Source organism: Eretmochelys imbricata, chromosome 13, assembly GCF_965152235.1.
Source record: "Eretmochelys imbricata isolate rEreImb1 chromosome 13, rEreImb1.hap1, whole genome shotgun sequence".
Taxonomy (NCBI): domain Eukaryota; kingdom Metazoa; phylum Chordata; order Testudines; family Cheloniidae; genus Eretmochelys; species Eretmochelys imbricata.
In genome coordinates, this window is record NC_135584.1 from 30,595,273 (window position 1) to 30,609,423 (window position 14,151).

General features: G+C 44.0%; 1 protein-coding gene across 5 annotated transcripts in view; it reads right to left on the bottom strand.

The window, feature by feature from the left end:
* The window catches only part of RALGAPB (Ral GTPase activating protein non-catalytic subunit beta), a 112,242-nt gene that overhangs the window by 69,158 nt on the left and 28,933 nt on the right, over positions 1-14,151 (bottom strand). For all 5 annotated transcript variants that reach the window (XR_013347745.1, XM_077831813.1, XM_077831812.1 and 2 more), the window contains 2 exons: positions 10,681-10,812; positions 2,316-2,494 (listed from right to left, as the gene is read on the bottom strand). Coding sequence is in view for 4 of the 5 variants with exons in the window: in XM_077831813.1 (XP_077687939.1) it covers positions 2,316-2,494; positions 10,681-10,812 (311 nt within the window). In the remaining variant the exon portion in view is untranslated. The remainder of the gene's footprint in view (positions 1-2,315; positions 2,495-10,680; positions 10,813-14,151) is intronic.

Here is a 14,151-nt window from a genome sequence, read left to right on the forward strand (position 1 = left end):
TAACGTATCAAGAGTATATTCAAAGTATATATGAATCTAAGCAAATTCAAAAGCTTAACCAATGTAAAACTGAAAGGACAGTGGCAGTTAGCCAATGTGTAACGTGACACCTCTGCACTTCTGCCTGCACTGGTGCAACATGTAGCACAATACACGAAGCAAATACGATTTACACAGTGTTGCGAGGATTATTCATTTTGTAATTACAAAGAAGCAGTATTCTGTGTTAAACTAACTCAAACGTTCAGTTTGAACTTTATGCTTGATAGCAGTAAAACAAATGGTTTGAAGGGACACCATGGCAGGAACCCAGGAGCAGGATTAACCTTGTTTTTTTCCTATAAATGACTAAGGGCACCTCTTTCATACCGGAACAAACTCGAAAGGAGTCTATATACAAAGTGAAAGTGGCCTGGAGCACTCTGTGTTCCTCACCAGAACTAAACCTATTTTTGATTTTAAGAAGTCCACATTCCACAAAACCCAGCTTCTATTAGATCTTGCAGTGAGGTCATAATTCTTCATTTATGATATTCTTAGCATGGTTATTGCAGCACAATTGCAATGTTATGACTTCACTGAAGCTCAGATAAATAGCAGCAATAGTTTAGGGATAAAAATGTAATCCGTAGCAATTCTGAGAAAGTTTATGCAAAATAGATAACATTGTTAATACAAATATTTTTAAAGTTGATGCATTTGGAAGTTTGTTCCAATGTGAAAGTTTTATTCTATATCTGTTTGCAAAATCACTGCAATTAATGTATAATGTTTTAAACATCAAACACTTCAGAGTTTTGTTTAAAAACAAAAACAATAAAAAACAAAAAAAACAGCCCTATGACAAACCAATGGGTAAAAAAATTGGAACAGATTTCAATTTTAGACCTCTTCAAGGCGATAATAAATAGTTAACATTTTTAAGTTGCCATACCATAACAATGTCCTTTTAACAAATTCAAATATTTCCTTATAATACAAAAGATTGAAACAACACTTTTACAAATAATGACAGAATACTGCAGCTTTTACAACTTTGTTTTGTACATCAGTATTAGTTATCAGCCCTTCTGCCCAGATTCTTGCTACCAAAATGAGAGCAACAAGACTTAATACCATATCTGGGTAATCTTTCACACCCACTGTTCGTAAAGGCTGCAACTCCTAGAGAAGAAAGAAATCAATTTGCTGCTTTCTGCAATATACAATAGAAGCATTTAATAAAGCCATTCTTTAGAAAATGAAATATATGCTCATTGAATTATGTTTGCAACAAGCAACATCCTAATACAAACAGATTATATTAACATGTAACATTAGTATACTACTAAACAAGTATTACTAGTCAAAAGAATATTAGTTGCTTTATAAAAGCAGTGTGGCAAATACATTTTTTTTTAATTTGAGGGAACTAAACTGTCCAGGTTCCTTCAAAGGAAGAAATGTAAATTAGGTAGCATTATGTTACAGATTAACTTTTTTTCCATGAGCATAGTAGTGACATGTATTTACTCTATAGTCTTCCACAACCTGTTTTATCAGTTCAGACTTTTGGGAGTCAGAACAGATTATTTATTTGTTAATATTAAAAACGTCAGTCAAAAAGCGGAGAACAGGCAATAAGAGCTGAAGTACAATATAGCACACAAAAATCTGAGGAAGTTTTAAGTCTAGATAAATCTTCAGGAAAGTAAGAGGCATAATACCTAATACATCAAAAACTCTACATAAATTATATCATGTTACCAAACAACATTTTGAAACCTGGAGGCCTAAATTAGACTCCTAAGAGGCACCTAAACAAATGTGGCTTGTTTTTCACCAATGCTGAGCACCTGCAAATCCCATGGACTTCAACGATTATTAAATTTGTATTCCAAGAGCAATACAATCAAACATCAGTGCTTCATAGTAATAAGCACTGTGCCTCAAAGAGCTTTATAAACTAAATTGTTGGTGCTCAGAACTGCTGAAAAACAAGGTGACTTAGAAGCCTGATTTTGGAGGCCCAGTTTACAAATTTTGGCTGTACTATATTACCAGCTTTTCAGAACTGTGTACACATTTGTAGGATGATTTAGGCAAATGTAATAACTATGCACACATAACTGGCCAGTTAGAAGTCTCATTTGCCATTTGCAGGTAAATGTGCTGTGAGAACGTGGGCAAAAGCATTAGTTGTGCATGAAAAAACCCAATGCACACAATTCTGAAAATCCAGATCTAAAAGCATAAACAAAGATTACTTGAAGTCTTGTATTAAATTAGGACAGATGGTGATGTTCTAACTATATACAAATAAGTGGAGAGATTACCTAGGAACGCATCCACTAAACAGCTGATCCCACGCATGGCACGAAAGAATATATGAGGCAGATGTTTAAGGCAGGGATACTGATTCAATTCTTGAGTCATTCCACTCACATTCAGAAACTGCTCCTGAAATTTGGGGGTAGAGCTTATAATGGCTGGGTTACTCAAATCCACTGGATTACTACCAAAAAAAAAAATAGTAATATTTTAGTGTACTCATAGCAGTTAAAATCTTAACACCCAAATATGCAACCTTTGATAGTCAGACAACGTGTGTAAGTTATGAAAATTTAAAAGGACACTCAATTTAACATAGCTTGATTTTACAAAACTAATTTCTTTGCGAACACCTTAGATTATAAGAGAATTGTTTCTAGTTATTCTCTCAGCATGGACAATAAAAATCAGTTTCAGGATCTTAATGCTACAACACTTTGGTTCCTAAGGCTGCAAGAGCATCTTTCAGGTGGTATAATTACAATAAAAAAATCTGTAAAAAGCAGAGAAACATTTCTACTGACCTGAAGTTTTATAAAAAAAAAGTTTATAAAAATTATAATCACGGTCAGTGAATGGAGCTACCATCTCAAATTAAACCTGGTGAAGATCCAGAGAATACACTGTAGATAACAATCCTGCAGTTGCAGATGGAGCAGTTACAGAAAAGGTCTTTTCCATCCAAATTCTGGACTAGCTAACAGTACCCAACACTGGTTAAGAGCCATAGCACTTATTACGAATATTTAAATTGCTGCCATCAGGTTTCAGACTTGCTAAAGAAGACCCACAAAGAAAAAATGTGTGCCTTTTTCTTTTCTTATGATTGATATAAAACACTTGAAAGCCTGTCGAGGCTGGAAGACTATGGCAGATGGAGAACTAGCCCAATGGTGACATCAAGAGGACCACGAATGACAGGTGAGCAATTGAAGGGGTGAAGGGGAAAACGGATTTTTAGTTACTGTTAAAACTAACATCTATATAACTGCAATAACTAGTTAAATAAAAATTTCCTTTAGCTAAAATGTGAAGATAGAACAGCCTTGCCATTCATAAGATATCTTAAAAAGAAAAGGAGTACTGGTGGCACCTTAGAGACTAACCAATTTATTTGAGCATGAGCTTTCGTGAGCTACAGCTCACTTCGCTGTAGCTCACGAAAGCTCATGCTCAAATAAATTGGTTAGTCTCTAAGGTGCCACCAGTACTCCTTTTCTTTTTGCGAATACAGACTAACACGGCTGTTACTCTGAAACATAAGATATCTTAGTTCACAATGAGCTCCTAAAGTTTCTTTAACTAAACCAATGCAGACCAAACCTGACATATTTGCATATTTCTGATAAAAAACAACAAGCAATACACACACTGTAACAACCTTCCAGGTTTTCATCATCATGGATAAACAGTGACTAACCTTCCGTAACTGCTGTTCTTCAAGATGTGTTGCTCATGTCCATTCCAACATAGCTGTACAGGTGCCACGTGCACCACCACCAGAAGTTACCCCTCCGCGGTATCTGTCGACTCTGGTGCCCCCTAGAGTCGTGCCCTCATAGTGCCAGTATACAGGGGCCTGCCACCCTGCCAATTCCTTCTTGCCAGCTAACTCCGACAAAGGTGCAGGATGCTGGGTTGTGGAATGGACATGAGCAACACATTTCGAAGAACAGTTATGGAAGGCTAGTAACCTTTTTCTCTTCTTTAAGTGCTTGCTCATGTCCGTTACAATGTAGGTGACTCCCAAGCAGTTATATAGGTGGAAGGTTCAGAGTTCATTAGCATGCTGACTAATAGCAAGCCCACATCATCTCTGGCTTGTTGCATGATGGCATAGGGTGACGCAAACATGTGGACTGACAACCAAGTTGCCGCTCTACACATACCCTGATTGGAACTTGTGCCACGAATGCCACCGACAATGCTTGAGCTCTCGTACAGTGGGCTGTCAACCAAGGAGCTGGAAGCTTTGCTAGGTCATAGCATGAGCGGATACAGAAAGTGATTCATGATGACATTCTCTGGGCCGAGACTGGATGGCCTTTTGTTCCGGCTGTAATGGCTATGGATAGCTGGCCAGTCTTCCTAAAAAGTTTGGTCCTCTACAGAAAAAGCTAGTGCACGCTTCAAATCTCAGGTTTGTGTGTGGTTTAGGATAGAAGACTGGCAGAAAGACGTCCTGGTTACTATGGAATTGTGAGACCACCTTTGGTAGAAAGGATGGGTGTGGCCACAGCTGTACCTTGTCCTTGAAGGCAACAGTATACACAGTGGCTTGGAGGTAAGAGCCTGGATTTCTGAGACCCTTCTGGCAGAAGTAATGGTGACTAGGAAGGCCAACTTCCAAGACAGATAGAACAGGGAGCATGTTGCCAGTGGTTCAAATAGGGGTCCTGTTAGCCTTGTCAGCACCATATTGAGATACCTGTGGATACAGCCATTCACTGATTGAGTTTGAGAAGACCGACCTGCCGCCCACCCAAGGGTGAAATGCAGAGATCGCATATAGATGGACCCTTGTGGATGACTGTCGTCAGACACTCCTGCTTTAAGTGAAGCAGGTAATCTAAAATGAAGGGCAGCGATGACTCAGTAGGCAAAACACCCTTCTGCATTGACCAAATCAAGAATCTCTCACTTTGCCAGGTAAGTGGCTCTAGAAGACAGCTTCCTGCTACCCAAGAGCACCTCATGAACCGGCCCTGAGCAAGCCCATTCTGCTGGGCTCAGCCATGGAGCTTCCATGCTGTGAGGTGGAGATATTGGAGGTTTGGGTAACATAGGTGACCGTGATCTTGAAAGATAAGAGTCCAGAAATAGTGGTAGGGTGATTGATGTGTCCATCGAGAGATCTAGGAGGGTGGTGAACCAGTGCTGGTGCAGCCAGGCCAGGGCTATCAGGATCAGCCCCGTCCTATCCCTTCTGACCTTCAGCAGGACCCTGTGTATGAGAGAAGTGGGAAGGAACGTGGCGAAGACCTGATCTGTCCAAGGAAGGAGAAAGGTGTCTGTGAGCGAACCCAAACTGTGGCCTAGGAAGGAGCAGAACTGAAGACATTTCCTGTTGTACTTCATCACGAACAGATCTACCTGGGGAAATCCCTGCCTCTGAAAAACATGACATCTGTGCAAGTGGACCACTCGTGACTGTTGGAAAAGGATCTGCTGAGATGATCCACTCGCTTGTTCTGAGACCCCGAGAGGTAGGAGGCTTTGAGGTTAATGGAATGGGCTATACAGAAATCCCATAGGTGCAGATCCTCCTGACATAGGGGAGAGGAGCGAGCTCTGCCCTGTTTGTTTATGTAAAACATTGCTGTTGTGTTGTCTGTGAGGACAGACATGCAGTTGCCAAGCTTGGCAGGCTAGGCACACCACCCTCAATTCTCTCACATTGGATGTGCAACTCAAGTTCCTCTGGGGACCAGTAGCCTTGAGTCCTGAAGGTCCGTAGGCGGGCCCCCATCCCATCTCCGATGTGTCTGTGACAAGAGACCTTGATGGTGGAGGTCTCAAGAATGGAACTCCTGCACACACTGTCTCCAGGTCCAAAGGGAGGGTGGAAATAATCAAAAACAGGGGAAATGAGACCACCTTGTCCAGGTGATGCCAACTTGGTGTTTATACAGATGCCAACCAAGACTGGAGAGGTCTTAGTTGCAGTCTTGCACATTGCACCACATAGGTGCATGATGCCATATGCCCCAGAAGCTTTAAGCAGTTTCTTGCTGTGGTGATCCCTCAGGCTCTTTAGGAGTGCCTCTATAGCTCTTAACCGACTTCCTGGGAGAAAATCTCTGGCCTGGTTTGCATGGAGTACCATAAACTGGTAATGTCTGTGGTTTACCACAAATCGTACCTTCTGTGCCCTTGAAAGACAGCAATCTAGAAATATATGTCCTTTAAATCAAGGACAGCCTACCAGCCCCCTGGATCTAGAGATGGATAATGGAGGCCAAGGAGACGCGGAACTTCAGTTTCTTCATGAATCTGTTGAGGTTTCACAAATCCAACAATTGTTCTGAGGTCACTGTGATGCTGTATGGAACATGAAACATTTATAAACACTATTGATACCAATATTATAAAATTGCAAGGAATCTGATCAGATATGCCATGTAAGGTATCAGTGAAAATGTTATGATTTGCCAAGTATGATAATCTTGTTTATATGTTTGTATTACCTTTGTATCATGAGTTAGATATGTAGGATATATCTGTATTTCACACTGGTTCTGTGCATCCAGATGACACCCCAGAGAGACAGGCTAGGCAGTGCTGATGCCTATTTGATGACCCATCAAGGGTCACCATCTGTACAATGAATCCATTGAAAGGAGCCAGGGAATAAACTTTATGAGTCAGCAGGACTTTTAGGGGCATATCTAAGGATAGAGAAGAACTCTGAAGCTTTTCCACATGCTCTGAAGCTTATGTTTGGGACACAGGAAGTACAAGCCACATGGCAAAAGGAATATAAAGGGTAGCTGCATTGTCTCCATTTTGTCTTCATTCCTGCTTCTTACCTCTGGAGTAACTTTCCTACAAACAAAACTCTGAACAACCTATCCAAGCTGTGGATGTATTCCAGAGGGACTTTCAAGCCAGCAAACTCACCAATACTGCTAAGAAACTGATATATGGACTTTGAAGTCTCTGTATGTATCTTTTTTCCTTATAATAAACCTATGGTTTTAGACACTAAAGGACTGGCTGTCAGCAGAATATTTTGGGTAAGATCCAAACGAATATTGATCTAGTAATGTGGCAGACCCTTTGGGGTCAGAAGAACATTTTGTAGATGTGAGCAGAGTTCCTAAACTTCTCACTGTACTGGATCTGCATGCTGATTGGGAGCCAGAGAACAGAATGCAATAAAGGGGGCGGTGTGATTTCTTTTTTTAGCTTCTTCATAACCAGTGGGGGGGGGGGGGGAAATCAGCAGCACAGTTTGTGACGGGTTGGTGAGTTTAACTTCAGCGTTAACCACCAGTTTTGAGAGTCTCTGCACTCTTTTGCAGCCTGCCCTGAGCCTGGCATTTTCAGTGAGGGCTTCCCCAGGCACCCCAGGTCACAGTCGCCATAGGCCTTTGGGATTAGGAAGTAACAGGAGTAGAAACCCCAACCCCTTAGCATTGTTGGAAACGCCACCACTGCTCCCATGGATTAGGAGTGACTGCACCTCTTCAGCTAGAAGTCTCTCATGAGAAGGGTTCCTGAAGGAGGATGGGGAGAGTGGGAGAACAACTGAATTGAAGAGAGTATCCCACTTCCACCACGCACACTACCCAACAATTTGCAGTAATGCAGGCCCACACCTGATAGAAGTGGGACAACCGGTCCACAAAATGTAGGAGAAATAGGATCGAGACACCGTCCTGGTACACCATCCTGAGGCGTACCCTCAAAAGGCCTACTTAAACCCTGACAAATGTCTCGGGAGGGGTGGGGGGCAGGAGCTAGGGCAGATGAGGACTGGGACAGGTTCCTCCTTCTATAGCCTCTGTTCTTTCTCCTGCTGTATTCCTGTCTCTTCTGCATAGGGTAGAACCTGTGCTTCTTAGCAGGAGCTGGTGTATGCAGACCCAAAGATTTCAGAGTAGCCCTTGAGTCTTTCAAGCTATGGAGCTTCAAATCAGTTTGCTCCAAAAAGAGTGATCTGCCTTCAAACAACAGGTCCGGGATTGCCTGCTGGACCTCACAGGGTAGACCCGAAGACCGAAGCCACAAGCTTTGCCTCATGACCACCACCAAAGCCAAGGAGCAGACTACCGTGTCCAGAGCCACCTGGAGAGATGCCATAGCCACTGCTTTGCCTTCTACACTATGGCTGAAAACTCACCCCTGGATTCCTGCAGCAAGAGCTCCCTGAACTTTGCCATAGCACTCCAGGAATTAAAGTCTGCCAACCACCAAGTGCTTGTAGGTTGGTATATCTTGAGCTGGTGGCTCAGTAGAGTAGACCTTTCTGCCAAAAAGATAGAGTTTTTTGGCATCTTTGGCCTTAGGGGTTCGCCCCTGTTGCCTCTGTCTCTCCCTTTTGTTCACCACCAAAACAACCAGTGAGCCGGGGGTGGGGGAGGGGTGTTAACATACAAAAATGTATACCCCTTGGGAGGGACAAATGTACCTCCTCTCCATCCTCTTCAATGGCAGGGCAGCCCATGATGGTCCTGAGGCCATTATAATATCCACTAAATGGGGGAGGAGTCAAAGATCTCCTCTGGTTGAATGCCCAGGTTCTGGGCTACCCTCCTTGGGAGTTCCTGGTGCACCCTATAATCCTACTGGGAGGGCACCATACCTGTTCCCACCACTGCCTCGTTGAGAGAGAAAGATGGAGAAGCTTGCACAGGCACCTGGACCTGTATTTCTCCCTCTGCTCCAGATGGGTCCGGTAAGGAGGCAACCTCCTGTCCAGCACCAGGCTCGGCACAGGGGGACTGATCCCTGTTTCCAAGAGGGATGGAGCTCGTGCCTCTGATATCGCAGAATACAACCTTATGGACTGGGACCCCTGGATAGGTTGGAACGCTCAGGGATTTCAAAATGGCCACTGCAGGGGCATTTGCCATTGTGCTGGTGGCCATGTCGCCGGCGGCATGCCCTGGCCCATGTCCGGTCGCAGAGTGCTGCCTACAGGAGCAATGTCTGCTCCTGCGTGAGGCTTAGGACTCTGCTCCCAAATCAGAGTCTGAGGAGTGGCTTCTTGGCAACCAAGGCGGGCGGTACAGACCAGTGCCAGAGAGTGGTGCCATGAATGAGGGGATTCGTGTCACAACATCATGACCAGCTTGCCGTTCGCCAGTGCCTGTCTCCCTGCTACGGTGGCCCTCAGTTCTGGCGTGGTCACTGTGGCCAAGGATGGTAGCACCATGGAGAAAAGAAGGTCCCTTACAGCCTCCGGCATAAACGGTAAAGCCAAGGCTGTTGTGCTGCAGTGGCTCTCCCTTGGCAGGGAGTCCAATGGTACCAGACTCAATGACACCCTTTCCAGGGCCAGAGTCGATGATGCCGCACACTGTGTTGGTGCCTCCAACTGGCCCAGCATGGGTCACACTCTACCAGAAGCCCTATCGCCTGCAGACCTTGGGGTTGGACAGCGCCCCCAGTCTCTCTTTTTCTGCTTTTTCTTAGGCACCGGCGATTGTGAACGGTGCCGGGAGTCCCATGCCAGAGTTGATTTCCTCTGTGCTGGGGACTCATGTCGGTGCCGGGAGCCCCAGACTATCAGTAGCAAACTCCTTTCTCGGTACCGGGGATGTGGAACCGCACTGCACCACCACCAGAGACGGCAGGGCACTTCTTACTAACCTAGAAGTACACGGTGCCGATTCCACCTGCGTCAGCTCCGAAGCGGGACGGAGTGCTGCCTCCGTATGGAGGAACTTAAGTCTAGCTTCTCTGTCCTTTTTTGTCCTGGGTCTGAAGCTCCTGCACGTGGGTCTCTCCCAGGCACTTAAGATAGATATCATGTGGGTCGCTAACCGGCATTGGTTTGTGGAATGCTATACACAGTTTGAACCCTTGGGACCGAGGCATACTGTGGTGCAGGGCGGCCTAGCCCCGCTAAGCAGGGACCACTACTACCTATATTACACTACTTAGCTACCCACTAACTTAATCCTAACAGTAACTATTTACAATTTTTACAGAAAAAAGTCCACTGAAAGAAGGCATTTGCAGAATGCAAGAGACGAGCCGAAGTTCCAGCAACCACGAGAGGCGGTAAAAAGGAACCGAAGGAGCGGTGGGGTGGCAGGACGCTATATGCCGGCACGACTCCAGGGGCACCAGAGCCAACCTGACGGATACCACTGAGGGAAAACTTTCCCATGGTGGTACATGCAGTGCATGCACACCGGCGTTGGAACGGACATGAACAAGCACTTGAAGATCATCATAAACAAGAAAAGGATACACACCCATTTTAAAAAATGTGACCTACAAAGATTATTTAATACCCCACTGAGATGAATGGAAGCAATTCACATCTCCTAGAGCTATTGTTTTAGTCTTCCTGTTTACAGTCTTAAAAGACAATGGTGCATCAGGTCACATTTGCAATTTTTTTTCTCCAAATCATAAGTTAGAAATTGCTTTTTTTTTTTTTTTTTTAGGCAAACTCTTAAATTCTGCAAAAACCATTAAGTTCAAAGTTGTACGAGAAAAACGTTTTCTAACTCCCACCCACAGCCCTTGTGGCACTGTCACAAGGAGCACTTTTTTAGTAGTCTTTATTAATTTCAGACACTTAACATTAGGTCTCTCTCCTTGCTGGGATAACTTCACTCACATCCAACATGGATTTGTTGATATTCTTTCTTGCATGCTTTATATCATGTTCATATACAAGTATTACATTACCTCAGCATATGTAAAAAGCGAAACCAAGTCTGTGCAATGCACTCGTTGTCCATTTCAGGAGGAATCAGACTGGCATCTTCATCAGGAATTTTAAATGGAGGAAATGAAGGTCCATATGTAAAACGCAGCAATCTAGGGGACAAGTCAGTAAGGCTGTCATTGCATTAGTACTCCTCACACTTGGCACTGTTCGTACATATGTAAAAAGATGCACCATATATTGCTTTAAGCACATGTAAAATAAAAACCAATTACAAACCTTACTAAATAAACCATGAACATTTTACACAGTCATCCATTCAAAATTAATCATCAATCCATTTAACCCTCTCTATCCCACCCTTCTCAAAAGCTACAGCCTTGGAGCATGCCTGAAAGTTCCGTGTGCTTGGACTCTGTCAGACTAAGAAGGCATTCCACATGCCGGGACCCTCTCTGAAAACATTCTGCCAGCACACCACCCTCGCTGTTTAAAACCAGGGGACTACCAGCTTGTGTGCCATGTGTTTTGTTTTTTTTAACTGACAAGGTATTGCAAAAGGAGAGAGGCAGTTTCTCAAGTAATTAGGTCCCAAACCACTTCGGGCTTTTATTGATTTGAATCAACACATTGAATTACACCTGGAAACAAAGAGCCAGTGCAAATCCAGGTATAATATATGCTCTCCATGAGTTGCCAAGCTTATCAAGCAGACCCACTACAATCTGCAGAAGCTGGAGTCTCCAAGTGGTCTCGAAGTATAGCACCACAGAGCACATTACAATGATCCAATCTCAAGATGGTAAAGGCCTGGATAACTGAAGTGAGGTCACAGATGGAAAGAGTGATAACCTTCTGGCCAAGCAGCGATGGAACAAACCTTTCTTGTGCTTTCTGACCATCCAAAAGAAACTTAGGATCCAACCTGCCACCTCCAATTCCTCTATCTTGCAAACCGGTGAGAAATGGCACAGATTCCAATCAGAATGGTCTCATTCTTCTCCAAACTGAGTCCCTGCCACCTCAATCTCAAGTTTTTACTCTTCTTAAAATTATGCTTTGCACACCCCCAATCTGGAAAAAAAAACCTTACTTGATATTTTCCTCTCCAACTAGTGCCTCATCTGAGCTAATTGAGACTGCTATCTGTGACCCTGTATGGAATGTGGGTGAACATTTAAAATACTGATACCAATATTACAAAATAGCAATGAATAGTATACAAGATAGGCCATGTAAGGTATCACTGGAAAAGTTATAATCTGCTAAATATGATAATATTGTTATATCTATCTAATCTTATCATGAATTATAAATGTGTTATATCTGTATCTCAAATTTGTCCTGTGTTTCTGGGCGACTCCCCCAGACAGACTGGCATTAGTACTATCCAACCTGCTTGATGGCCCATCAAGGGCAATCAGCTGTACAAGGAACCCACTGAGAGAAGATAGGGGCTACACGTAGTCAGCAGGACATGCAGGGACTCCACCTACTTTTCCATACCCATGCATAGGCGCCAACTCTGTGGGTGCTCTGGGGCTGGAGCACCCACGGGAAAAAATTAGTGGGTGCTCTGCACCCACCAGCAGCCAAGCTCCCCTCTCCACCCCCCCACCTCACCTCTGCCTCCACCTCCTCCCATGAGCGCGCTGCATCCCCACTTCTCCCCGTAGCTCCCAGCTCTTGCCGCCGCAAGACAGCTGTTTTGCAGTGTAACAAGCTCTGGGAGGGAGGGGGGAGGAGCAAGAACGTGGCTTGCTCAGGGGAGGAGGTGGGGAAGAGGCGGGGCCAGGGCAGGGATTTGGGGAAGGAGTCCAATAGGGGCAGGGAGGGGGCAGAGTTGGGGTGGGGACTTTGGGGAAGGGGTTGGAATGGGGGCAGGTCAGGGGCAGGTTGAGCACCCACCAGCACCAGAAGAAGTTGGCGCCTATGTACCCATGTGCTGTGAGCTTGTGTTTGGGACAAAAAGGATATACAACTGCATGGGAAAGGATATAAAAAAAAGCAGCTGCATCATCTCCAGTTTGTCTTCAATCCTGCTTCTCAGCTCTGGAGTGAGTTTTCTACAAATTGAAGCTATGAAAAATGGACTGATAGACCTATCCAAGCTTTGGATGTGTTCCACAGATACTTTACAAGCCAGCAAATTCTCCAATGCTGTTAAGAACGTGATATATGAACTCTGAAGTCATATGTATGTATCTAATTGCTTTGACTCTTAACAACTCTCTTCTCTTTTGTTTCTTTTCTTATATAATAAAACCTTTCGTTTTAGATAACAAAGGATTGGCTGGCAGAGTTGTCTTTTGGGTAAGATCCAAACAAGTATTGATCTGGTACTGTGTCTGGTCCTTTGGGGATAAGAAGAACATTTTGTAAAGGCAACAGAGTTTGAAGTAACTTCTTACTTTACTGGACTTAGTCATGGATTGGGAGCCAGAAACTGGAATGCAATAAAGGAGGTTGTGAGATTTATTTATTTTTAAGCTTCTGGATAACCAGCATGGGGGATCAAGAGCACAATGTTGTGACTGGCTGGTGAATTTAACTATAGGGTTACCATCAGTTTTCGGAGAATCTGCTCTCCTTTTGCGGCCTGCCCTGACCTTGCCATTTTCAGTCTGGGCTACTCTAGGCACTTCGGGTCATGGGCCACACTTTTCATAGCAGCAAATTTGTTATACTAGGAAGAGCAGGAAAGAAGGGAAGAAAATCAAGTCAAAGAGGCCAAACTGTAGGACAGCAAGAGCAACGTCCAACTGGGTGATTATGCTTTTCTTGAAATTGTATTTTCACACCTAGATATTTTAGTGGTTTGCACCTGGTAAATGCTGAAGACAGATTCATGCCGGGTAGTAATTTAATTGCTTTCAAAGTAAGAGTATTTTAAAGTTGAACTCTTGAACCAGTTCCTCTAACACAATGAGGGTATATCTTTACTGCAGAGTTAACTCAGGTGATCAGATTCAGAACCCAAGGTCGCCTAGCCCAGATCTAAGCAACCACACCGCAAAGCCCTACCCAAGTTAGTGTCCTCACTGGTGCTACATTTACCCATGTGTCTCACTAGGGGTGCTATAGGGGACATCCTATGGTTCTTGGTGCTGTAATAAGCTGAGCTGCTCTGGGATTCTTTCCCAGTGAATTGTGGGAGAACTTGTCTTTCCTTATGAGCACATGGAGCGAATTGTGGGAAGGCACTGGAAGACTACCAGCACTTGAGCAATTTAGCCTGTGTCCTCACTGCAAAGTGGGTGGGTTACCAGCTCAAGTGAAAGCAGAACCTGAGCCTAGCCTATACTCCAGCAGGGCCAGCTAGCCTGGATTTAGAGCACCACTAAATTTGGGTGAAAAATTTGTTTTCTGGTGGGAGAGGCAGTAAAGGGCAACATCTCAGAAGATTCCCAGTTAACTCTGAAGTGAAAAAATACTCTTAGATACCAAAATATTAAATTTACACATACACATGCACCCCTATGGGACTAACC